The sequence below is a fragment of the Sturnira hondurensis genome, unplaced genomic scaffold (genome assembly GCF_014824575.4).
Source record: "Sturnira hondurensis isolate 20B ecotype Veracruz unplaced genomic scaffold, ASM1482457v3 Scaffold0022677, whole genome shotgun sequence".
Classification (NCBI taxonomy): Eukaryota; Metazoa; Chordata; class Mammalia; order Chiroptera; family Phyllostomidae; genus Sturnira; species Sturnira hondurensis.
This window is the reverse complement of record NW_028095308.1, coordinates 37,087-61,230: the sequence shown is the minus strand read 5'-3', so window position 1 is coordinate 61,230 and position 24,144 is coordinate 37,087. Positions and strand designations below refer to the sequence as shown.

Genomic DNA, 24,144 nt, shown 5'->3' with positions numbered 1-24,144 from the left:
CACATTCACTTGCTTTGTCCCCAGTGTGGGAGGCATGGGCGTCAGGAAATCACACAATGACAGCGTCCTTATGCTTTGCAATGGTTGTCAGCCTGGGTGCCTCTGATCCTTTCCCAAGGGACTCAGAGATGACCCAGAGAGGCTCAGGGGGTCCAGTTCCAGCTAGACCACCACTTGAATTCCACCTGGGCAGCCCTCCATCCCCTCTGTGTTCTGTGTCTGGAAAGTGAGGAGTTCTCGTGGGCCAGGCTCACACCCACCCACCACAAATGCAGCCTGAGGGGGACCAGAGCCTGGCGCTTTGGTCACGTTCACACCCCAGTTCAAGGCTGGCAGGATGTGCAGTGTGGGGCGCCCTCTGACTGCAGTTCACCCTGGAGGTGAACCTCCCGTCCCAGGGGTTCAGGTATGGGGAGACACAGGGTTTAGCTGATGTGGGAGCTGAGAGTAAAATGGGTTGGAGGAGCCCCATGGAGGACCTGGGAGGCTTCCAAGGTCTCCAGATCAGCTCTTGATCGCTGTCATTGCAGAGGTGCCCTCAGGATACGGGGAATTTGGTTTCACTCCCAGTGAAGATGTGCCCCAGCACATGCACAGTGAGCTTCCTGTCCAACATTACAGATGATGGACAGCTGATCCAGTTTGAAGGGCTCACAGGGGCTGCTCGGGGAAATGGCATAGAAAAGTAGTTTCCCAGTAAAACGCTCAGTGACTTGTTCAAAGGAGAGCAACACAGCAAACATTTTAATTCATGGGATGCATGTACAGTTTTTATAGAGATCTGATTTAATTTGGTAAAAAGTAAAAAGTAATCGCTTTTCCGGACTTCACCAGTGAAGAATGTAAAATGACTCTTTGTTTTCAAAATTGACTTCATATTCTTAGGTTTGCAGTGTTCTCTTTACCTGTGTCACATACTTCTTGTCAAAATTTTGTCTAAGGCATCCTAAAAGTTGCTATATTTCAAACAAAAATTTTCTGTACTTTCTTACTCCCTGTGTCAGTTTAGTAACCAGATAAGTACGAGATTGCACTGAGTTTGCAGATGTGCTGCGTGTCTGTGCAGTGCAGTGCAGAGAGTCCCCCTTCCTTCTGGGCCCTGTTTGCAGCTCTGCTTCACTGTGCTAACAGGGCCACGGGCCCCACACTTCTGCACCCAGGGGCCTTTCAGTAAAGGTTACTTACGATCAGGAAACCCAGTTCCCTGAAGCCCTCCCTCCTCCAGACACCCAGAGGGATCTTTCCCATTTATCTCAGGCAGGTGCTCTCTGCTTACAAAGATCATGAATCCTCTCACTGCTGTTTGAACAAAACACTGTCTCCTCCAAGGAGAATCCAAAGCAGTTTGGTCACTTGAGTGAGGACAATCCTGTGTTGGAGGTTCCCAAGGAGACAGAGCCTGCGGTCTCAGAGGCCCTTTATCCTGGACTGGTACCATGTGCGGGGTTTATGAAGGGGATTGACCCCACAGGAGGTAGTTCTGCTACTTCAGTGATGCAGGGCTGCAGTACAGTGAACACTGAGTAGATAACACACAGGCCCCAGGCAGTTGTCAAGATGGGCCTTTCTCATTGATGAAGACTAGCTCAGGAGGAAGGAACCACCCATTGCTAGGGCAGAGCCTTCAGAGTAGAAGATTCTGCATTTAGCAGACAGGGCCCTGCTGCAAGCTGCATCGCAGACACAGGAAAAGAACAAGCAGGGCCAGGGGAGGTGGTGGCAACAAGATCACTCTGAGAGGGTCCAGGACATCAAATTCCGTCTCCCAAAGACCCACTCATCCTCGAATTCTGTCAGCCCCTCTGTGCGAGGGAGCACCAAATAGAGGATGAACCTCATGGTACCCACTGTGGTCTTTGCCGCTTATGGGGCTCTGGGGACTGATGGATGACAAGGTCTTTACGTTTCTGTCCACACAGAGATGGTTTCTTCATATTTTCCCTCTCAGTTTCCATCTCTGAGGGTCACTGTCAGTGTTATATTTCATGTCCCAGAGTGGTGTTGCCCAGGCTGGCCCTGATGCTGTCTCTACTGTGGCCCTGGAGGGGACAGGGGTCCTCCTTGGGGCCCCAGTAAAGTACATGAGCCATTAGACTTCACTATAGGGGGTCATCTGAGTGTCATTGACCTTCAGGTTGACATGAGAGTGAGTGAAGAAAAAGCTCTCAGATTTGGGCTACAGTGAGATTCCATTAGATTGTGGATTTTTTAAATTTTTCATACTTATTTGTTAAAATATTGGCAGACTATTTACCATATGTTCAAAAGAACATGAATCAAGAGTGAGAAATTGAGAATTTTCCCATGTACAAAGAGAATGAAAAAGACACATAAGAAACAACATCTCCCCATCATGATAATCTCAAGGGTAGATGAAAGAGACATCACCAGCAGTAGCCCTAAGCGGCACATGGAACTCACGTTCAAATGGCAGATTAGAACAGCTGCTAACTTTTTAGTAGAAATTGATAATGTAGAACATTTAAATTGAATGAGAATAACATGAAAATGAAAAATATATTTTAAAAGATACAATATATATTTTCCTATGATGATATAAATAGGTTTCAACAACTGAGTGAAAAGTATGCTTTCCTTAGAAAATACAGAATGTATTATAATGGAAGTGTTTTGCAGAAAAAATTATAAGATATAGTTAAAAGCTTCCACTTTTTCAACCAACATGAAAAACCTTAGAACTGGATCTTTCAAAAGTATTTGTTACATACAAATTTTTCCAAACCTGGAAAAAGTGGAAGCTTTCCTGACTCTGAGAAAGCAGGTGTAACGGTGATACTTGCACCAGACAGAAAAAATGCAGAAAACAGTAAATTACAGACAATAACATGACGTATTGACCCAAATATTCTAAAATAAATATTAATGCAGATCCAACATCAGGCCAGCAAGTGGACACACCATTATCACATTTGATTGACTCTAGTGTCCAAGTTAAGTTTCAGTTGATCGACCCTTTCAGAGAGCACATCATATTATTAGACCATAGAGTAAAGTCAGAACGCCTCAATAGATTCACAAGAAGATATCGAACAAAGTATAAATAAATTTCTCATGAAAACACAGTGTAAACAGCAGGCACATTTGCAGTGCGGGCACTCACACTCCCTCCTCACACACACGACTGAGCCCACACTCAGCTCTCAGCTACTGAGGCAGGAGGGGACAGTCCCACACAGATCGGGAACTGGCCAATGTGACCTCAACTGCATTGTCATTCAGCACCACAAGGCAAGTATTAACAACGTAACTAAACAAGAAGGAATCCATGGTTGCATTGGAGCACTGATGGGAACATGCATGGGGTCATTCCCAGCCCCAAAGGTAGGTCACAGTCTGAGGAGCTGAGGGGCCAGTACAGCTGGGGCAGAGGCCTCTCCCTGGGAGCTACAGGGACAGGGAATCACAGTGAGGGCCAAGGAGAGGGCCGCAGCTCTGGAACACCCAGGAAACAGGTCAGTGACAGAGGCTTTTGATGCCCTCCCAGAGTTTGGGTCTGAAATGGACACAGATTGTACTGCATTTCAGCCCCTGGGCTTCAGTGCACAGCCACTGTGTATCTCCAGCTGATGGGGAGCTGACTTCTGGTTCTGTTGGAGATCTGCTGTCTAGGAAGGGGCTGCAGTGAGGTGCTGTGAGCACAGTAGGGGGAGGAGGCACATCCACTCCCCAGGGGCTGCCCTGAAGAAACCTGGCCCAGGGTGGCAGCACCAGAAGCAGAAGCCACAGGTGTCCTGAGTGGCAGATGCTTGGAAGTCCCCTTCCAGCAGATGAGAACAAGCTTCCCCTGGTCTCAGGCCCCACAGGCTGCAGCTCTGTGTGAGCACAGAGACTGCTGGCACAGGGTGGCTGTGAGAGGCAGCCTTGTCCTCAGCTCTCAACCCAGTGAGGGTCCAGGAGCCTGAGCTGCCAGAGCTGATCCTGGGGATGGATCATGGGCCACACAGGGTGGATGCCATCAAAGTGATGGAGACAGCAGAGGCTGAGTGAGGACATGTTGCTGACAGCACACACACTGGGCCTTCCTGAGGTGCACTGATGCAGACACAGCTTGGTTCCGTGTCCCTGGTTCTCCCTGACCCATCACAGACTCTGCTCCCTGTACAGCCTCCCCCTGACACACAGGAGCTTTCCCTCATTTGAAAAAACTCCACACTGTGGTCCTGACACTGACAGGCCTCAGAAGCAGCGTTCAAAGAATGGGCAAATGTTCCCACCAGAGTCCCCTGTGGTGGGTCTCGGACCTGAGTTCAGGCCAAATAAACTGAGAAAGCAGCTATCTTCTCAGAACAGTGGGGACTCCACCAGTGAAGCACACTGCAGGGGACAGCAGGTTTTTGTCTCACTTCCCCATGGCCCTGCAGCACTGTGGGAGCACTGAGGCTATTGTCATAAGACTGGCAGTAATAGTCAGCCTCGTCCTCAGCCTGGAGCCCAGTGATGGTCAGGGAGCCGATGCTGCCAGANGTGAGCACAGAGACTGCTGGCACAGGGTGGCTGTGAGAGGCAGCCTTGTCCTCAGCTCTCAACCCAGTGAGGGTCCAGGCGCCTGAGCTGCCAGAGCTGATCCTGGGGATGGATCATGGGCCACACAGGGTGGATGCCATCAAAGTGATGGAGACAGCAGAGGCTGAGTGAGGACATGTTGCTGACAGCACACACACTGGGCCTTCCTGAGGTGCACTGATGCAGACACAGCTTGGTTCCGTGTCCCTGGTTCTCCCTGACCCATCACAGACTCTGCTCCCTGTACAGCCTCCCCCTGACACACAGGAGCTTTCCCTCATTTGAAAAAACTCCACACTGTGGTCCTGACACTGACAGGCCTCAGAAGCAGCGTTCAAAGAATGGGCAAATGTTCCCACCACAGTCCCCTGTGGTGGGTCTCGGACCTGAGTTCAGGCCAAATAAACTGAGAAAGCAGCTATCTTCTCAGAACAGTGGGGACTCCACCAGTGAAGCACACTGCAGGGGACAGCAGGTTTTTGTCTCACTTCCCCATGGCCCTGCAGCACTGTGGGAGCACTGAGGCTATTTTCATAAGACTGGCAGTAATAGTCAGCCTCGTCCTCAGCCTGGAGACCAGTGATGGTCAGGGAGCCGACGCTGCCAGACCTGGATCCAGAGAACCGGTTGGGGACCCCCGAGGGTCTGCTGCTAGTATCATAGATGATGGTTTTAGGGGGTTTTCCTGGAATCTGTTGGTACCAGTACACATACCTACCAGCCCCAATGTTGGAACTGGTTCCAGTGCAGGAGATGGTGACAGTCTGTCCTGGGTTCCCAGACACTGAGGGTGGCTGAGTCAGCACAGCCTGGGCCCAGGACCCTGGAGGAGAGAGACACACAGAGATGGTGATTCTGGGTCCAGAGACAGAAACAGGAAGAAGACCCCCAAGTATCCTCCCGAGGTCTCTTCCCCGTTCCCTTATCTGGTCACCTGTGCAGAGAGCCAGGAGGGTGAGCAGGAGAGGGGACCAGACCATGGTGAAGTCCATCCCTGAGTCCTGCCTTCTATGACCCCACAGCTGAAGCAGAGCCTCCCCCAAGCCTCACCCTTCCCCTCTTCATACTCTGGAAAAGGGAGGGCCCACTCATGCAAATAAGATCCTCCCAATTTCTGATCTGTCACTGGGCCCTCTAGCAGGTACCTGTGCCTGGGGATTTCAGGGAGGGTAGGGGTGAGCCTGGTTGTGGCCTAGGGTGTGGCAAGGTCACAGCTATGTGCCCTGAACAGAGGGCACCAAGGAGTTCCAAGTCAGAGGTCCCAGCTCTTATTACCCCAGACCTTCAGAAACAGTCCCCAAGCGCCACCTGGTGCCCAGACATAGACACACCATTGTGTGATTTGCGGGCTGAGGCCCATCACAGACAGACCCTGCCTCCCCACAGCCCTATTCCCTGACCTGCTCCCTTAGGGGTAGTCCCTGTGCCCCCTTATGGGGGGTCCCTATCACTCCAGGACACTTTCGTGTCCTGCTCAAATTCCTAGGAAGAGTTGGTCCCCATGTCCCTCGGCTGGTCCATGGTCAACACTGCACTGCTTTCCCTCCTGTCATCTCCCCTGGAGGGGATCAGACCTAGAGCAGTGACTGTCCCACAGGAGCATGAGCCCTATTTCAAGGCAGTTTTATTTTTTACTGTGATTACTCCCCTGCTAGTAATTAATCCATATTAATTCCAGGCCCCCCAAATATACATTCTTTTAGTGTACTTCCTTTTTATTACCAGGCAATAAGTATATTCTTATGCCTATAATTTTGATCAAGCTTTTCTTATTATCTGGTGTGGGGGGCTTTGCCTGAGGAGCCCTCCCATCTGCTCTGGGTGAGAATAAGTCTTCCAAGATATCATCTGATTGGGGAGGAAAGGTGACCCATCTCTCAAAGGAGAAGGACCTGGAGCCTGTTCCTCAATGTGCTTTTATTGGGTTTATTTGCACAGAAATACATTGCATCTACGTAAAGCTCACCAATCATTGTCAGGCAGTAATGATCAAACAATAGATAACATTCAAAGAAATATGAGGGCTTATTTTGTGTGAGGGTCAGAGAGCTAAAGGGCCATAATACTTTGGGGAAACTCATTGGACCCTTATCATTTAAATTGAGGGTATTAGTAAAGTAGGTTTCATAGGACTTTATGCAGTTTTTCTTAGGCCTGATCACCCCTGAGAACCAGCCCTTTCCAGCATTCACCTCCAGCATAGTTTCAGTCTCAATTGGGCAGGAGAAGTAAGGCAGACAAGAGACTAGGAGACTTCTTGCAGACAGAAGAGGACTCAGGCTATGTCACAGCCAAGGGGACAGGATCCATCCTCCTACTTCTTCTATAGCCTCCCAAGCCCTTCCCCGAGGGCCCCTCTCTGACCATGCCTGTCTTAGGTCTTCCCTCTTTTGAGGAATCTCACCCGTCATTGGCTAACCAGTCATCCCCCAGGGCCAAGGAGGGTGAAGTGAAAGGGGGCAGAGGCGATGCTCCTGCCAGGGAGAAAGTGCTTTGTCTTCTTTATGGTCCCAACATGACGAAAGGTTATGGAACATAAGCTTATGGTCCCAAGGTCCTTTACTCAGCCTCAGTCACGAGGGATTACATCTTGTGAAAACAGGCAGGGCACTTTCCAAAAACCTGGTATCTTCATTAGGTTATAAATTGAATAAGTAATTAACTCTGGTCCAATGTATATTTGAATTAGAGCTGAATGTCAATTATTTCAGTCAGGCTCACTTTGATCTTATTTCCCTTGTTGGCCTTCTCCTAACCTGGTCCTGGCAGTACCAGCCCCACAGCGCCACCTGCTGGTCTCTGATCTAGGGCCCACCAGCCCCTGGACCACACTCCATACTCCTGCAGGGCAACCTGATTTGGCACTGGGACCTTAGGGGTGTCACTACCCAGAACAGGAGGATGAGTGGGTTCCTCCATGGGGTTTGGAACTAAGACATCATTATCTCTAGGTAACTAATGACTTCCAGGCGGCTACATGCAGGATGCATTCGCCGTGTTTATGTTGTCAGATATTTCAGGTTTCCTTGACATGTCCTCCTGCTTCTTCTGCTTGTGCGATGCCACTTCACACATAAGAACTTCTTAATGCAAGTTTGAGTCTCAAAATCTTCACTGGTTCTGCTGCTGGTTCTCAATGACAGAATGTCTATGGGATTTACACTTATTCGATGACATCATGTTGTTGGTGTGTGTTGCTGACACTGCTGTTCGAGTCCCACCTCCCACTGCCCAAAGTCATTTCTACAAAGAAATCATAATTATTTTTTTAAAATGTTCTAGAAGCCAATATCTGGGAAAAGGCGGGCTCATCACTGGGCACCATCATATGCAATTCAAGTCAATGGACAAGATAATAAAATATTTAGAGTAAACTAGTACAGAACAGTCACATTTGTAAATATTTCCATATGCAATGGGACATGCCCATGAGCCAAACTTGAATTCATGTTCCTTGTATCTGCAACTCTGACTCGTCAATGCTACGGGCATCACGCCTCCTTCCCCTGGTGAGAAATATTGATTTCCGTTTCTGAATCAACAGTCTGGCTCCCACCTGTGCCACCCACTCATGTGATTATGTAAGGACAGTGCACACACAGACACACCTGCACTGTGACCTGTACCCCCTGGGAATCCACTTTGTCACCTGGAGAACAGTTTCATGTGCAGGTTTCTTTGCTGGTGGTGTGACAGGCACCCTCACTGTCACAGGTACTTTAGTCAGTAACTTTCCTCCCCATCCCAGGGCAGTGGCTCCTGCCTTCACAGTGCCAACTGATGGGCTCCTGTCACCTTCCACCACATGATCCTCAACCTCCTAAACTGCATGTCATGTGCATATGTTAAGGTCTCTCATTGTGCTTGTCAGTTTATAATGCATTTGACAGGGTCACAGTGCCATTTAGGTGCCATTAGATTGTCATATAGAATAATTCAATTGCTCTCCCTTTGTTTTCACCTACTCAAATTTACAACAGATGTTCACACTCTCTCTAGAGTTTTGCCTCTTCCAAAATGTGGCATCATTAGAATCATAATCTGAATCACATTGCCTTTTAAAAAGAGGCCACTTGTTGGAGAATGTCACTGCTACTCCCAGCGTGGGTGAGTCGACACACAGCTGTAACACACACCCACACATGGCCTGTTGGTTGCTGTCAGGTTGGGGAGACTGTTAACAAAGCAGCTGTGAACATTCACATACATGTTTTTCTGTGGAAAGAATATTTGAATTTATTTTTATCATTTATTTTATATTGTTATTGAGATATAATTGACATACAATATTACAGTAGTTTTAAGGGTACAACATTACTATTCTATATGAATATATATTGCAGAAAATCCCACAACAGTGAGCCTAGTTGATATCTGTCACTATACATGGATACAAATGTTATTATTTCTTGTGTTGCAAATGTTTGGAGTCTGCACATTCAGCTGCGTTCACACAGGCACGTTCACAGCATCTCTGCCCTCCTCCTGTGCTGTCCATGACGTCACCAGAACCATTCATTTTACAATGGTTTCACTCCCTTTGAACACAAGGGCCACCCCCTTCATCTGCTACCTCTCCACACAACATCTTCATGTATAATGAAGGACATTATATATGAGATGCGAACAGGCTGACTCATCCTTCACACACAGCACACACAGTTCTCAGGCCCCATGGTAGGTTCTGGGGCCCAACACAATGTTTTATTTACTTGAACATCACAATAAAAACTGAATACAAACCAGTCTGGAAGTAAACTCTCTTCACATTGTGGGAAAATAGACTTCCAGTTTCATTTAGTATGCTTAGTCTGGGAAAGGGCTGTTGTGAGTGATTCTGAGGACAGAAAGGACAGAAAGGACAGAGCACCCTTCAATCCCAGCAAGAGTCCCTGGGGGAACCTGGGCCTGGGACAGCAACCAGAGAATGAGCAGAGGTCACAGGGCACAGACAGAGCCTGAGCAGCAGCAGCTGCAGTGTTCACCCAGCTCACAGAGGACACAGGGGTTCTTGTTTCACTTCCCCACAGGCTGGCAGCACTGTGTGACCACTGAGACTATCATCCCATGCTTCACAGTAATAATCAGCCTTGTCCTCAGTCTGGAGCCCAGTGATGGTCAGGGTGGCTGAGCTGCCAGACTTGGAGCCAGAGAATCGATCAGGGACCCCTGAGTATCGATTGCTATTACCATAGATGAGGAGTGTGGGGGCCTTTCCTGGGAGCTGTTGGTACCATTGCACACGGTTACCCCCAATGTTGGAGCTGCTTCCAGTGCAGGAGATGGTGACCCTCTGTCCTGGGTTCTCAGACACTGAGAGCGGCTGAGTGACCACAGACTGGGCCCAGGATCCTGCAACACAAAGACACACACACAGATGGGAATTACAGGTCTAGACACAAAAAAGAAAGTGCAGCATGAGTTTCCCCAGGGCCCATCCCCTATCCCCAAATGCAGTCACCTGTGCAGTGAGACAGGAGTGTGAGCAGGAGAGGGAACCAGGCCATGGTGGAGACCATCTCTGAGTCCTGCCTTCTGTGGCCCCACAGCTGAAGCAGAGCTTCCCCCACATCTCTCCCTTTTCTTCATACTCAGAGAGAGGCAGACCCATTTATGCAAATGTTCCCCCGCCCCTCCTCCTCAGCTATTTGATTCCTCCCTGAGCCCAAACACCTGCTTTTGCCTGAGGACTGCAGGGGTGGGATTTTCTGAGACCTGTGCTTCAGGGCAGTCACATCTCTCAACTAGCTAGTCCCAGCTCCTATCACCCCAGTTCCTTCAGAAACAACACCTGAGCGCCCTCTAGTGCCCAGGCCCAGATTCGCCGTTGTGTGTGATGACCAGAACCTCTCAGTCACAGCCTCAGACTTCCTGTTTCTGTCCACTGAAAACTGCCTTAGGGCAGGCTAACTGTTCACTCTGTGGCCTCCCCATCATTCCAGGGCACATCAGTGATGTCCTCAGAGACCTCAGGGTGAGCCTTTCCTCACCTCCCTAGGCTGTCTGTGATTAGGAGAGATGTGGTATCTCTAACATAAACCCTTAGAGCAGTTCAACTCCAGAGAAGTGACCAGGCCAAGGCAAGAATGTCTCTTTCTGTGCAGAACACGGGTTCCTTTCTCCCTGGTTGTTGAAGGTCTCCTTCCCTGTGGGTCCCCAGCAGAACTGAGGAGAAAGGGGCCCTTCTTTCTAGGGATGGGGTGGGTATGGGGAGAAAATCCTCCTGCTTACCCCTAGTGTGCCATGCTGTGTGAATCTTTGTCATTATTCCACCTGCAGGAGACCCTCAGTCCCCACACACTCTGAACAGCAACCCCTCCTAGGAGTCAGTTCTCAATCTCACAGTCAAAACTTGGGCAGGACTTTGCCCTATGGCTTTGTTTGTGTCATGTCTCTATGAGTAAAAAGGGCAAACATGCAGAAAGTTTGAGGAAAAACTTTTAATTGCTATGATAGGATTTTATTAAAACAGTTCATAATTCATCACCACTCATCCACATTAAAATGCATGTATGTAATAATACATAAGTGTTGCCTCAATAAGATTGAGTTAAAATACAATCATCATAAATATTTCCAGCTATAGTGGTGACACATGATGGAGAAGCGTGGGGAATGCACTGCCTTCTGTTCTTGGCTGAAACGGTGTTACAACGTGTTTCTACAACGCTTTCACTTTATGGCTATGAGCTGTGTATTGTTGTTGGACCTGCAGATTAAAAAGCTCGAGCTGGTGCCCAGAAAATCCCCTTGAAGGGCTTCCTTTCTCTCTGTGAATTTCAGACCCTTCCCCGTAACAGACAAAGCCACACAGACAGCGCCTCCAGGACAGAGCGGTGCTGGTTTCAGGCTTGTCTCTGGAGTGGGCACAGCTTCAGTCCCTGCCACTTGTGTACAGAAATTTCACAATAAACCAACTGTCCCGGCTGTCATTGCTCAGTGGAGTGAGCATGAGACTGAGAACTAAAGGATCCCTGGTTAGATTCCCAGTCAGGGCACATGCCTAGGTTGCGGGCCAGTACCCGGTCGGAGGCACTTGAGAGGAAATCATGCACCGATACTTCTTTCCTTTCCTTCTCCTCTCTCTAGAAATAAATTTTAAAAAATCTTAAAAGGAAATTGTTTACTGAGCATCCTAATGACAACCACCGAAAGCCAAATGGTCCCACAAGTGTCTGACAATGATCCCTTGTCTGAGTAATGAAAATATACAAGGACATAAGGAAGACTATCCCTTAAGTCACAGGCCCTTTTGAGAAAGAAGGGTTGAGAAAGAAGGTGTTGAGCCTGGCTAGAGCTGTCCCAGGTGGTGACTGAGTGAGGGACAGCGCAGCCCTGAGAGCACCGAGAGGTTGTATCTCACGTCCCCACACACTGTGAGCACCCTGTGAACAGTTCTGAGGCTTCTGTCCCACAGTAAATGCAACCATCAGCCTGGTGTGCTGCCTGCAGCCCAGAGACAGTGGGGAGGGCTGAGCTGCTGACCAGGTCAGGGACCCCCCAGGATGCTGAGCATCAGACTCATCCCAGGAGAGCAGGGGTCCTGGGCATTTCCTGGATGACCTGGTAACAGGACCCAGTGACACCCCTCTCTCTGGTGATTCCTGCTGAGGGAGATTCTGCCTCCTGAGGATTCTGACCCTGAGGATCCCAAGTCTGCACAGCTGAGCCCTGACATCTGGAGGGACAGAGAACCTGAGACCAGCAGAGTCCGGGATAATGTACACACAGGGAGAGGGGAGAGCTGAATGTGTGTGTGTGAGAGTGTGTTCGTGTGTGTGATGGGCACTGACCTGTGGATCAGACACTATCTTCATGCAAACAGTGTAGAATCATGTCCCAGAGTGACAGGAGACAGAGAGCTGTATGTCCAATGTGCCCGCAGGGAGCCGTTTCCTCAGAGATTAAGAATGAAGACAAGTATGACATCCTGTCATTTTTTTTCTGTCCCCTGAGGTTGGTTAACAGAGGAAGCCATTCCTTGGGCCATTCTCTGAGACCTCCCAGTTCCTGGAGCCTGGAACTGAGGAAGACCATTCTCCTTGGTAAAATGAAGGCGAGAAGGAGGAATTGGTCCAGATTAGCTCCGATAACAACTGTGTTTAATCACAAGTCCACGTCTTATGTGGTGAGTGAAATCTGACAGTGTTCTTTCTGCAGGGGCACACCCTGGCTGTGGGGTCTTCAAGTCCCAGGGAGCCCAGGACAGGGGTGAGCACACAGCCCCTTCCCTCTGCCCTGATGTCACAGCCAGGCCCACAGTGGCATGTGGCTCCCTGCTGCTTCCCTGGAATGGCTAACAAGAGGTAATTGATTTTTATCTTGGCAAAGGGCTAACACGTGGCACTCCAGCAACCTGAGACAGATGTGTGTGTGGTGGGTTAGCCCCGGTGGTCTGAGGAAACCAGTGTTCTTGGAAGGAAGTGAAAGGTGGCATGTACTGAAATGGGATATTCAATCCCCACTTTGTTAATGATGTGAGACTCACCTTGTGCAGAGCCTCAGCCTGTCTGATGGAGGAATGATAAATGCATGCAGAGCTTATTTCTGCAAATACTCAAACTTTGGGGGAAAACTTCATTTTTTGGTATAAACAATAATTGTGTTGTCATAGTAAAGATATTGAGTGCAGTAGGGAGTGAAAAAGAAGTTTAAGTTATAAATGGGAATAATGTTTAAAAAATGTTATATCGGTCTCATTTTCGTTAAGTTTCCTCCATAGAAATAGTTGCCAGGAGAATGGAAAGTACACAAGAAACTGTTCCTTTTTGTGGGAAACCCAAGGTGAGACAGAGTTAAGATCTTAAGAGCCAGAGGAAGAAATTGGGCGGGGGGAGGATGCAATGGAAGAGGACACATGAGGACAGGTGTGGGGGCAGAATTTAAAGGATGAAGACAGGTCTTCTAGACAAGTTCACAGAGGTGGGTCTGGGGCCCCAGTTAACAGCCAAATGAACACAGGAAGCAGCTGGCCCATCAGAGGAGCAGGGTCAGCGCAGGGAGGCCCCATTTTAAGAGGGACAGTAGGTTCTTATCTCACTTCCCCATGGCCCTGCAGCTCTGTGAAAGAAAAATAGATGCCAGGAGAATGGAAAGTACATTATTCTACTATCCTGTAGAATAATTCAATTGCTTGCAAAGAAATAATTCATGTTTACATAGTCAGTTCTTCTTCTTCTAACACCCAGCTTACAAGAGATGACCCTCCTCACTCTACAGTTCTGCATCTTCCAAAACGTGAAAAATTTGAGTCACACTGGGAATTAAAATCCCTTTTCAAAAACAGGCCACTTGTTGAAGAACCCGTAATTTGGTAAAGTGCTGGTGTGACTTTGAGGACAAAAAGGAAAGAAGCGTCCTTCAATGCCAGACAGTGTCCCTGGGGGAACCTGGGTCCAAGACAACAGGAGAGAAGGAGCAGAAGTCACAGGGCACAGGCTGAGCCTGAGCAGCAGCAGCTGCAGTGTTCCCCCAGCTCACAGAGGACACAGGGGTTCTTGTCTTACTTCGCCTCAGGCCAGCAGCACTGTGTGAGCATCGAGATTGTCATCATAGGACTGGCAGTAATAATCGGCCTCGTCCTCAGCCTGCAGCCCAGTGATGGTCAGCGTGGCTGAGCTGCCAGACTTGGAGCCAGAGAATCGGTCAGGGACCCTTCAGTATCGATTGCTATCATAATAGATGAGGGGTGTGGGGACTTTCCTGGAAGCTGTTGGTACCACTGCACATAATTATCCCCGATGTTGGAGCTGCTTCCAGTGCAGGAGATGGTGACCCTCTGTCCTGGGTTCCCAGACATGGAGGCCGGCCAAGTCAGCACAGACTGGGCCCAGGATCCTAGAAGAGGGAGACACACAGAGATGGTGATCAGGACTCCAGAGACAGGAGTAGAAACCCATCTTCAGAGCACACTTTTCCAGTCCCCTTATCCAGTCACCTGTGCAGTGAGCCAGGAGGGTGAGTAGGAGAGGGGACCAGGCCATCCTGGAGACCATCCCAGAGCCCTGCCTTCTGTGGCCCCACAGCTGAAGCAGAGCTTCCCCCAAACCTCTCCCTTCCCCTCTTCAAACTCTGAGAGAGGGAGGGCCCACTCATGCAAATGAGACACCCCCCACCACAGCTATATTATTCCTCCCTGGGCCCAGACTAGGTGCCCCTCCCTGAGGAGGCCATTGTTTGCTGGGTGCGGTTGTATGAGGCCCGTGGGAGGGGGAAGTCACAGCTGGTAGCCCAGGACAGAGGGCACTAGGCAGAGCCAGGTGGTTGCTAACAGCTCAAAACACCCCTGGTCCCTCAAAACAACACCCAAGCGCCCTCTAGTGTTCAGGATCAGGAACAGCATTGTGTGACATGCTGCCCAAAACCCATCAGAGACAACCTCTGCATCCCAGGGCGCTCTGTCCACTGAACCCTGCATTAGGTCCAGGCCAGACGTCCCCTCTAGTTGCGGCCCATCACCTCAGGGAATGTTGTGCTCTACTCAGCGTTCTCTGGTTACATCTGTCTTCAGCTCCCTTGTGACCATTCAGTGTTCAGGACTGTGGTGGTGTCTCTCAAGCAAACTCTTAGACCAGTATCAAGTCCAGAGCACTGACCAGCCCCAGGCAGGCATGTCCCCTTCTGTGAAGGACATGGGTTGCTTCTTCCCTGGGTGATAGAGGTCTCCTTCTCTGTGGGCCCCTAGAAGAACTGATGAGGAAGGGCCCCTTCTCTCTAGGGAAGGGGGGAGAGTTGTGCGGGAAATCCCCCCCTGCTCACTCCTAGTGTGTGGGGCTGTGTGAATCTTTGTCTGTCATTATTCCACCTTCAGAAGACCCTCATTTCCCACACACTGTGAGCAGTGATCCCTCCTGGGAGTCTGTCCTCAAGTTCACAGTCAAAAGTTGGCACTGCATGACTTTGTTTTCTGGCTTGTAATATTTACCAACTTTACATGCACCTTGCACATTAACTGCATCGCACTACATGGGAACGACAGTCAGTAGTTCAGAAACCCCCATCACCACCAGGAGCGTGCTCACAAGGCATGAATGGGCAAGTCTGGGTTTCAGAATCACCGCTGTATTTGGTTAATAACAACAGCATCTCGTCACAAACCACAGCCCAGTCCAGGCCTTTCTGCTTCTCTCACCTTCTCTGATGGGTCCTGAAGGAGGAAAAGCACCATCATGGTCTTATTTGTTCTGTGACAAAGACTTGACCGCCTCTGTGATGGGGATGGGGCAGTGTGACTTAGGTCCTCGTCCCAGACCCAAGCAGTCCCTGCCAAACCCCCGTGGGCGGAAGTGCACTTGACGGCCACGTGTGCAGCCTCCTGATGCTCACCAGCACTTTCCACCTGAGCCTCGCCTGTAGGGCTGTGACTAGGCTGGGGTGTCATCAGAACATTCCAGTGTGAAGATGGGACTGGACCGAAGTCCACGGATCATGGAAGGGCCTCTGAACTTTGGGTCCTGACGGATAAGTGACTGTAGGGAAGGCTCCCGGGTCTAGTGTCAGACACAGGGTGAGGTGGGTCTATGGACCTGGCTGGGGTTCCAATGGAAGACTTGCAGCTCATTCTCCTCTTGGGCTGGTGCCTTGGCTTAGCGTGGAATCCCTGCAAATCTCAAAGCCATTGTCACCCTTGTTCCTTCCTGTTCCGTCCCCCTACAGGAGCCCAGACGTGTCATGAGAATGAGCGACCAAGTCTGAAGACAAGGGAACAGTTAGGAATCTTGAGGGTTCAGGACACCAATGTGACTCTTTGGGACTCCTGCACGGGAGCCATTGGGGCCTGGACCCAGGGTAACTCGACTCTGGGGCTCCTTCCAGGGCACACAGAGCTGAAATTTCAACCATGGGGCTGGGTGGGGGGCAGTCAACTGGGGCAGTGCAGACCACCCACAGGGCCCTGGAAGGGATCACCTGGCACATCTGAGGAGGAGCCCAGGCCTGAGAAGGCACAGTGACCCTGCCTGCTGTCAGTCACTGGAGTGTGCGACACACCAATGCCATAACAGCAAGGAACTTGTACTGTCCCCACTGCTGACACCACCCGAGGGCCCTCTCACGGGGAAGAGTTTAAATCAGTAATAACATGAAAAGGAAAAGTGCTCGTACAACCTTCCTGCTCAGTGCTGACAGTTCACTGTGTTTGTGTGTAAGAAGGTATTTCACAGCACATTCAATTTTTCTTTTTCAGTGATTGTTGAATAATGTATTTATATTTCTACGGACATTGTCAACATTTTTTTTAAATATTGGGACCAGAATAACGTATATTATGAATTACTTTTTAAATTATACACTATTCTTATTGATTGTAGACTGAAAATGGTTAAATTATTGCCAAATAAACTATCAATTCAGTCTCTAGACTCCTATTTACAGATGGTAGTTTCCATCACTTTAAACGTAAATTGACTCCTTTCCTCCAAATATTTTTCTTTTCCTTGCTTCTGTTACAGATTTGACACATACACGGTCACATATGTCACAGTGGCTGTGTCCACAGCCAGCGTGAGAGCCCTGGATTCCAGGGTGACAAAGCTGCCCTGTGAGCTTCACGACCAACACCCCTGGATGGAAGGCGCAGGGTCGTCAGTACCACAAGGAGGTGCTCTTTATTTCCCCACGTCTGCACCTCCTTCTACAGAATCAGCAAGTTAATGCAAGTGGCAGCTACTTAAACGTTTATGGGAAATGTCACATATGTTTTTCTACTACTTAAGGCTGCTGTAATTTTAAAATAAACAGCCAAAAAAAGTTCCCTTTGAAACAAATATACTCCTTTCACCCCACGATGAATCTCCACTTGTGTGTGTCTTTGGTTTATGACAAACCTTCACAGTCACTCACTTCTCATATTCTATTCCCAACATCTGTGGTGGAGCCTTTTTCTTTCACTTTGAGAAATATGCGAGAAGCAGACAGGCCTCACGAAGGGCCTCAGGTGACAACATGGTGAGGACAATGAGCTCCATTTGCCACACGAACAGTCACAGATCTCCTCTGCTCTGTGTGACGAGCCCACACACTGACATCCTGGCTCAGCTGGAGGACGAGGGCGCACACAGCAGTGAGGACGAAGGTCCACAGGCACCAAGGCCCTGCCCTCCCCCCAGCTGAGCTGGTCCCTGAGACTCACAGCAGCCACCCCCGCCTTCCTGGGCCTGCAGGGACCCCGTCCTCACAGGGAGCCCAGAGTCTGAGGGCAGGTGCTGATGGGGAGCAGTGTGTGCAGAGCAGAGGGTCAGGCCCAGGATGCCAGGGGGTGGGGACGGCTCGTGGCCTCAGGAGGACAGACAGAGCCCAGACACAGGGGCTGGTGCTGATGGGAAAGGTCCTCACATCTGTGGGCTCCTGACAGAGATGATATGAGACTGTTGGATCCCTTGTGTCAGACTCTGGCAGGTTCCTCCCTCCTGAGCTGAGGACGTTGGCATCAGCCTCCCACTGACTCCTCCACTACTTCTCCAGGAGGAACCTGTGTCCCCGGATAAAGTATCTGCCTGGCAGAGTGAACATGTGGGAATGTGAAATCAGAAAGGATTCGGTTCTCCTCAAAACCAGAGATGCTGGGAAAGTCTTCAGATCTTCAGAAGGTGGTCATAGACGGGACAACCGAGTCACTTCTGATGTGAAGTTAGAGGAAGGGATGTGACCAATGATGGTGGGACCACAGAGGGAGGGGGAGAGTGGCATCTTCAGTCCTCACAGCTGGAACACACTGATGAGAACATTTTCTATTGGCTCCTATACATCAGTCTCTTCCTGGGAGTGGATGTAAAACACGAGTGGGAAGCATTCCTTGGAAAACCTAAAGCCACAGTTTCCATCGCAAAAGCCTTTGAGACAGATGTCCCAGGTCACCCACTCCAGGGCTACTGCTGTCCCCGAGCCACACTGTGGCTCCACGTCATGGTGCTGCTCCTTCAACAATAGGTGACCTTGTTCCTGAGACCAGGCCCCACATGGTGGCTGCATGAGCCAGCACAGCCCACAGGCAGGAACCTGGAAGACATAAATAAAGAGGGACTGAGATGTGGGGCCCCTGCTCCTTTGTCCCCAGCTTCACTCCCCTGAGAACCAACATTCCCAGAGGTCGGGGTGGTTTCCATGGGCTCAGAGCATTGATGAGATTTCAGGACCTTTATGTGTCAGAATCACCGAGTTGTATCCCTGCTGCTGCCCCTGCCAGGACAGTCGCCCTTGACTATCTGTCCTGGGTCCCAGGCCCTGAAGGAGGCTGGAGGAGCAGGGAGAGATGCAGGGGCCTGTGTGCACAGGGCCGGGACCACACTGCTCAGGGGACAGACTGGGGCAGGAAGCCCGAGGGAGCGTGAGCATCAGGGAGCTTCACCTGCATCAGGTGTGATCAGTGAGGGGAAGGGGAATCCAGGATGTGGGGGCGACAACCTGAGCCCAGATCTGGACCCTGGAACTAGCCTCACAGCCACAGCCCCCTCTGCAGTCCATGTACTGGGAGACCTTGCAGTTAGTTTTTCCTTCCATTTGGGAGAAACTGTTGTCTTAGGCACACTGAGAATTTTGAACCACAAACCAAGATATTTACTTCAGTTTAAATTTCTTGCCATGTTTTCTAACTTTCACTGTATCAGACTATCCTGTCTTTCAGATTTACCCTGAATTATGTCATATGTGCGCTCTTAGGAAAAAGTACTGACAAGGACCAAGTGGTTTCTGGATTCTGCTCCAAGGAAAGCCAGATTGGTGAGACGGGAACTGGTGTAAAAGACTGAGGTTTGTTTAGGTGCCCTGCGAACCCCCCAGTATCCTGTGAGGGCCCCCATCAGGCTTTATTGGGGACATTTATAGCAGTGGGCTCAGCAAATCCACATCTCTTCCACAGTCTCCTGAGCCTCATGAGAAGCAGATGTGGTCACAGCCAGGGGCAGCTGGATGGATTTGGGGTCCTGCTCCTGGAGAAGCACCATGCCCCACCCCCAAGAGGCTGTGTCTGTGATAATGACGTGGGTGAGAGGTGGTGGAAGGAGACGGGACAGAGGGGAGTCAGCAGCAGCTCAGGGAGACTCAGGGCTGGGACTCAAACCTATGTCCATGGCACCTGGGGACTCGAGAGAGTGAGATCCCTGGGGGGAGGCCCAGATGGCATTCCTGGCCAGCTCAGGTCAGGCCATACTGAGAGGGACATTTGAGCCACCTACAGACAGTTGTTTTATACAAGTAGGATCCAAAGCCACATAAATAGCCAAACCTGTCCTAGGGGTTGGAAAGACCAACAGTAATGTCCTCCTGAGGGGTGATTTCCAGGAGCCCCTCAACTGCTCACCTGTGCAGAGAGAAAGACTCCAGGACAGGGCATGATTGTCCCCAGACAGGAAGAGTTGGCTTCCTGAGCCAATGCTGTGTGACATAACGTCCCCACACATCTCTGATTCTCACTCAAATGTTTTATCAGGTGCATCTTCTCCAGCTGATTGTCCCCAGACTGCATGTGTCCAGCCTCACAGACATCTGGGCATGACCCTTCTCACAGTGGGATGAAGAGAAAGGTTGAGATTATCGATGGTGCCTTAGTGATGGAGGAACCCCTTTTTAAATCCTCACCCGAGTGTGTTTATTGATTTACGAGACAGAGGGAGGGGGGTAGACAGGGAGAGAAAGAGAGAGAGATACTAATGTGAAGAAGAAATAATTGATTTATTATCTCTCATGTGATCAAACCTGCAACCTAGTATGTGCCCTGACCAGAATCGGACCTGCAAGGGTTACACAGTCCTGAGACCTAATTTAGGCCTTTGTAGACAGGAGCAGGCTAAAAGATATTAACAATGGAAAAATAAAATGTTTAACTATGGACAATAAGAAAATAGTTGTGCAGCCATGGGTATTAGGAATACAGTTACCCACTAAAAAGTGACAACAAAGGCCACCTGAGTTTGACTTCATCCCAGGCAGATAAGCAGTGACACCCACAGGCAGAAAGAGCACAGGGAGGTTTCTGTCTCACTTCCCCGTGACTCTGGAGCACCGTGCATCACTGCTGCTACCCCGTGTAGCACAGTAATAGTCGGCCTCGTCTTCAGGCTGCAGCCCCGAGATGACCAAATGTGCAGCATTGGCTGAGGTGTCTTTGGATCCAGAGACACGACTGGGGACCCCAGGTCCCAGCTGCTTGTCTGAGTCTGAGTAGTAGTACAGGAAAAACCTGGGAGCACTCCCTGGCTTCTGCTGGTACCAGTACATGTTTCTAGTAATACTGAGGTCTCTGCTAAGGGTGCAGGTGAGTCTGGCTGTTGCTCCAGGAGATGCAGACACAGAGGGCGGCTGAGTCAGCACAGACTGGGAGAGGGAACCTGCAGACACAGACACATGGGAGTGAACAGAAAGTCAGGATGCAGGCGCTGTGGGTCTCTGGGGCCCATCCCTACCTGTGCAGTGACAGAGCAGCACGAGGAGCACGGGGGCCCAGGCCATGGTGAGCAGGCTGCTCCTCAGTCCACACAGCTGGGGCTGGGCTGCCCAGGCCTCTCTTATCCCCTCCCAGCTGGCTCCATGGAGGAGGGGCTGCTCATGCAAATGTGTCCCCAACCCCTGCATTTTTCCCAGGTTCACCCTCAAGGTCTGGAGCTCTTGCTGGGGGAGGCCAGCCTGACACACTAGTTTCTCCCTGGGTAAGGCTGGGAAGGAAGTAGTCATGGAGGACAGGGAGGGCCACATGCAGGGAGCTACTCCAGGTCCAGAGAGGACAGGCCCTGCCCTGTCCTCAGAGGAATCAAAGGGCTCAGCCCTGAAGACTCCTGTCCCTGGGGGGTTGCCTAGCCAGAGCTCTTCTTTTGTGAAGATGGTCTCCTGGCGCCCTCTGCTGGTCTCCAAGCAAACAGCTCTTCTTTCAAGCTGATCCACTGTCTAGTCTTCACATGTCTCTTCAGCTCCTGTGTTTCCAAAACATTAGTCATTAGTACAGGGGAGAAGAGTCATTCTTACAGGGGACAATGCACGCGCAGCCCTGGTTTGACTGGGGAATTCCATCAGGAACTTGGGCACACATGACTTCTGAGGAGAGCCTGAGGACTGCTAGGGAGTGAGGTCACGGGAGAGGAACAGAGAGCAGGGTGGATATGGGACAGGACCAGGCCAAAGCTCAGATCACTGCAGCGAGAAGACCCAGGGTCCCTGCTGCAGAGGAGGGTGGAGGTGACTACAGAGGTACACCCCCAATTCTCGGTCCTCTGCCCACTTTGTAGCTTCAACTGTCAGGAAGAGGCTGGGGTGGTTGTGAGCTCTGAGTCTGTCCCTTGAGAGGAAGCACCTGCTGTCTCCTCTAGCTGCCAGTAAGCATGCATGAGTCAGGGCCCATCAATTAGAATCACTGCAGTTTGTTTCAGACCTTGCACCTCTGAGAAAATCCACAGCGCTCCCTGGTGACCTTCATAGAGAATGTTAATGGTAGAAATTCAGCAGAACACAGGCCTAGTAGAACAGGGATGGGTTTTCTTCAAGTCCTTATCTCCTTTCCTCCCATCCTGTTAACCCATGTTCCTGAGGACCAATTCAATGCTGATGAGGACCCCCAGTGTCAGATGTCATCAAGAGGGAAACTTTATTCACTACCAAGAGCGATAGAGCATGGATAGGGAAACAGCCCTGTGGAGCTGCCCAACTGTGATGCAGCAGAGCTGTGGAAACAAGGAGTGCAGAAGAGCTCTGGGACCAGGAGTCTCTGGGCCAGGCCAATCTGGCTAGTTAGCTCTTCTCAGTTCCTCTATGTTGCCCGCTTTGTGCCACCCTGGTTTAGTCCATTCTTCACTAGTCAGCTTCACTTTGCTCTGGGGAGACCACTTTGGTGTTTCAGCTCAGCCATGCAGACGGTCTTCATTCTTCAGTGGCAAGTCCACTCTCTGAGCCACAAGAAGTTCGGCTTCTCTGGACAGGAGCTTCAGATCCACAGTCCCTGATTGGTCCATTCTCATGCAGATAGGGTGCCAAAACCTTGCAGTTTTCTTGGTCCAAAAGGCACTTCCCTGATTAGTCAGAATAAAGCTGGTGTGATTGGGTGTGGAAAGCCTCAATGCTATTGTCTGACTAGAATTCCAGGAAACCTTCCTAATGGCTGGCTCAGATGAGAGAAACACAGGGGAGGCAGTTCAGTGAGAGGTAGTTTGTATAGAGGTCGCTGCACAGAAAGGCTGCACATTTCTCTGTGTTCACAGCCAATCCAGGAATCCTACTGTGCAATAAACATTAAAGAAAGCAAGCATTCAGACAACTATATTTTATACATTCCTAACACAGTGCATGTAATGCTTTTCTTTCTTATATTTATTTTGTAATGATTCAACCTGTGATTTTCCTAATCACATATTTAGGGGGATGAGATAAATAAGGTAAATCATGGTATCACACGATTCCCCCCTCACAGCCCAGTGCTAGAAGCTGAAGGGAAGTCATGCAGTGATATGTCTGTGGCTTGTGAGAAGGGCAATTCTTACTCACACACAAGTCTCTGTCTCTGTGGGTCTAGTCTGGGAATTGTATTTCCAGACAGCCCAAAGGTAAGGTGTCCACTTCAGTGGGGATTTGAGTACCAAATCAATAAGAGAAAACATGTTACTGCCCTTTAAACAGAAGAGTCTTCCAGGGAGTAGAGGGATCTGAGACTCACTGATGGTTAATATATTTGGGGGTTCATGTCCTCTTCAGCACCACCCTAGAAAGGAAGGGAGAGAGAAAACTCAGTCTTAACAGAGTCACATGGGGAGAAGGACTCACTCGGGGAGGTGGGAGGAGGCACATGGCGATGAGGCACTGGATAGAAACCAGGGCCATGGAGCCAATACCCACAATGTGCAGACCATTTCCACCCTCTCTCCTTTCTTCGGCCCCTAATGGTTCTGCCCTTCTAAATTATGAGGGGGTTTTGGGTGCACTTCCCCATGGATTTACATCACTGTGTAATCATCAGCATTTCTATCCATATACACTGCACAGTGATAGTCGGCCTCACCGTCAGGCGGGGCCCTCGTGATGGTGAGGGAGATTTTGTTCTCAGAGATGGTTCCAGAGAAGCGCTCAGGGAACCTGGAGGTCGGGCCTCTGGAGCTGTAGATGAGCATGCGGGGAGCCTTGCCTGGGGTCTACTAGAATCATCTAGGGTTGTTAAACTGAGACAGATGCCCAGAACTAAGGCCACAGGTGAGTGTGACCATCCCTCCTGGAGACACAGATAGTGACAGCTCCTTGGTTACCACAGTCTGAGATACACACCAAAAACCAATAGCAGGTAGACAGTTATTGTTAAGGAACAGAAGGGTCACTGTTAGATGGCGCTTGTTTTTGCTCAGAGTCCCCCACAACAGTGTCTCTTTCTTTGACCTGGAGTGTAAGTGAGAAGCCGGAGCAGGAGCACTGTCCAGGCCATGGTGGGTGACTCACAGGACACGGCCTCCTCAGGCTTCTGAGGTGGAAGGAGGTGTCCTTGGGGCTTTTTCTTGCCTCCCAGACCCATTAGGAGGAGAATGTGCTTCATGCAAACCGGCTTCCCCTTTCCTGTCCTGCCCCAGTGTCACCCTAATGTCCCCTGAGGGTCATCTTGAAAGAGGAAGATGCTGGCACCTCACACAGACCAATAACCAAGCAGTGACTGAGACCCCC

The 24,144-nt window shown here is 50.1% G+C and overlaps 1 long non-coding RNA gene and 3 gene segments (V, D, J or C); all 4 read right to left on the bottom strand.

The window, feature by feature from the left end:
* Positions 1–4,364: 4,364 nt before the first annotated feature.
* Positions 4,365–7,142, bottom strand: LOC118979942 (immunoglobulin lambda variable 1-40-like; the record flags this gene model as incomplete). The annotated part of the segment is given in 4 exon segments: positions 4,365–4,484; positions 5,133–5,347; positions 5,459–5,558; positions 7,136–7,142. Coding segments are annotated over 3 exon segments (393 nt in total), but the record flags the coding sequence as incomplete, so codon positions are not given.
* Positions 7,143–9,499: 2,357 nt separating this feature from the next.
* Positions 9,500–10,084, bottom strand: LOC118979944 (immunoglobulin lambda variable 1-40-like). The segment is given in 2 exon segments: positions 9,500–9,876; positions 9,986–10,084. Coding segments are annotated over 2 exon segments (420 nt in total).
* A 3,989-nt stretch (positions 10,085–14,073) lies between these two features.
* Positions 14,074–14,572, bottom strand: LOC118979945 (uncharacterized). Its single transcript, XR_005065024.1, has 2 exons — positions 14,462–14,572; positions 14,074–14,361 (listed from the first exon to the last, which is right to left on the bottom strand). It is a non-coding gene; the product is annotated as an uncharacterized LOC118979945 (long non-coding RNA).
* A 5,909-nt stretch (positions 14,573–20,481) lies between these two features.
* On the bottom strand, positions 20,482–21,028 carry LOC118979943 (probable non-functional immunoglobulin lambda variable 11-55). The segment is given in 2 exon segments: positions 20,482–20,846; positions 20,922–21,028. Coding segments are annotated over 2 exon segments (396 nt in total).
* Between the last annotated feature and the right edge of the window lie 3,116 nt (positions 21,029–24,144).